At 53.8% G+C, this 1,309-nt stretch overlaps 1 protein-coding gene across 3 annotated transcripts in view; it reads left to right on the plus strand.

The window, feature by feature from the left end:
* The window catches only part of MARCH2 (membrane-associated ring finger (C3HC4) 2, E3 ubiquitin protein ligase), a 37,553-nt gene that overhangs the window by 13,543 nt on the left and 22,701 nt on the right, over positions 1-1,309 (plus strand). For all 3 annotated transcript variants that reach the window (XM_011966263.1, XM_011966264.1, XM_011966262.1), the window contains one exon: positions 373-600. In XM_011966263.1, coding sequence (XP_011821653.1) covers positions 425-600 — 176 coding nt within the window. In that variant the 5' untranslated portion in view covers positions 373-424. The remainder of the gene's footprint in view (positions 1-372; positions 601-1,309) is intronic.

The following is a 1,309-nucleotide window of genomic DNA, read 5'->3' on the forward strand; positions in this document are numbered from 1 at the left end:
AGACGGGGTTTCACCATGTTGGCCATGATGGTCTCGATCTCTTGACCTTGTGATCCACCCTCCTCAGCCTCCCAAAGTGCGGGGATTAGAGGCACCAGCCACCGCGCCTGGCCAGGGAAGCCTAGCTTTTCTTAGGAGTGCGAGAAATAACACAACCCAAGCTCCTGCTGTACACCAGCCTTGTGCTGAGTTACGTGCATCGTCTCCTTAAATCCTTACTGGCCCCACAGAGGCCCATTTTACAGATCATGCAAACTAAGGCTCAGAGACGTAAATTTTCTAGTGGTCCCTACAGCCTTGACAAGAGACTCAAACCTTAGTCCATCAGGCTCACTAACCTTGCCCCTAACCTCCGCACTGGTCTGTTCCCAGGCTCCTGGGACCATGGGCCTCAGGCCCTGAGGATACAAGGCTCCCTGTGGCCATGACGACGGGTGACTGCTGCCACCTCCCTGGCTCCCTGTGTGACTGCTCTGGCAGCCCTGCCTTCTCCAAGGTCGTGGAGGCTACGGGCCTCGGACCGCCCCAGTATGTGGCACAGGTGACTTCGAGGGATGGCCGGCTCCTCTCCACCGTCATCCGTGCCTTGGACACACCGAGGTGAGTGGCGACCGCGTGGATGTCCTGGCCTTTGCTGCCTCTTCTCTCTGGGCCCAGTGACCTTCTCCCAGCCTGCGGTCAGAAGTCCAACCGTCGACAGAGGGCCAAGTGGGTAAACAGAGAAAGAGACACGAACAGTTATTGCCTTGTGGAAACAGAGGCCTAGCTTTGGCCAGGTCTGATTCTTTAGGAAAAGCTGAAATTCCAGATTATTATGTGAAATCTGAAGGTCAAATGTTGGCAAGTAACACACTTTTGGGAGGCAGTATAGGGGGTGGTCAGGAGTGTAGGCTGTGGGCTCAGTGCCTAGGCCCTGACACTGAGTGGACACCTCCCTCTCTCCCAGAGTGACCTGGGACAAGTTAGTTCACCACTGTATCTCTCTCTTTTTTTTTCGAAATAGAGTCTCATTTTGTTGCCCAGGCTGGAATGCAGTGGCGCAATCTTAGCTCACTGCAACCTCTGCCTCCCAGGTTCAAGCCATTCTCCTGCCTCAGCCACCTGAGTAGCTGGGATTACAGGCACCCACCACCACGCCTGGCTAATTTTTGTACTTCTAGCAGAGATGGGGTTTCACCATGTTGGCCAGGCTGATCGCAAACTCCTGACCTCAGGTGATCTGCCCGCCTCAGCCTCCCAAAGTGCTGGGATTACAGGTATGAGCCACTGTGCCCAACTTCTTTTAAAAAAATTTTTTTTTTTTTTTTTT

This window comes from Mandrillus leucophaeus, unplaced genomic scaffold (assembly GCF_000951045.1).
Source record: "Mandrillus leucophaeus isolate KB7577 unplaced genomic scaffold, Mleu.le_1.0 Scaffold751, whole genome shotgun sequence".
NCBI lineage: Eukaryota > Metazoa > Chordata > Mammalia > Primates > Cercopithecidae > Mandrillus > Mandrillus leucophaeus.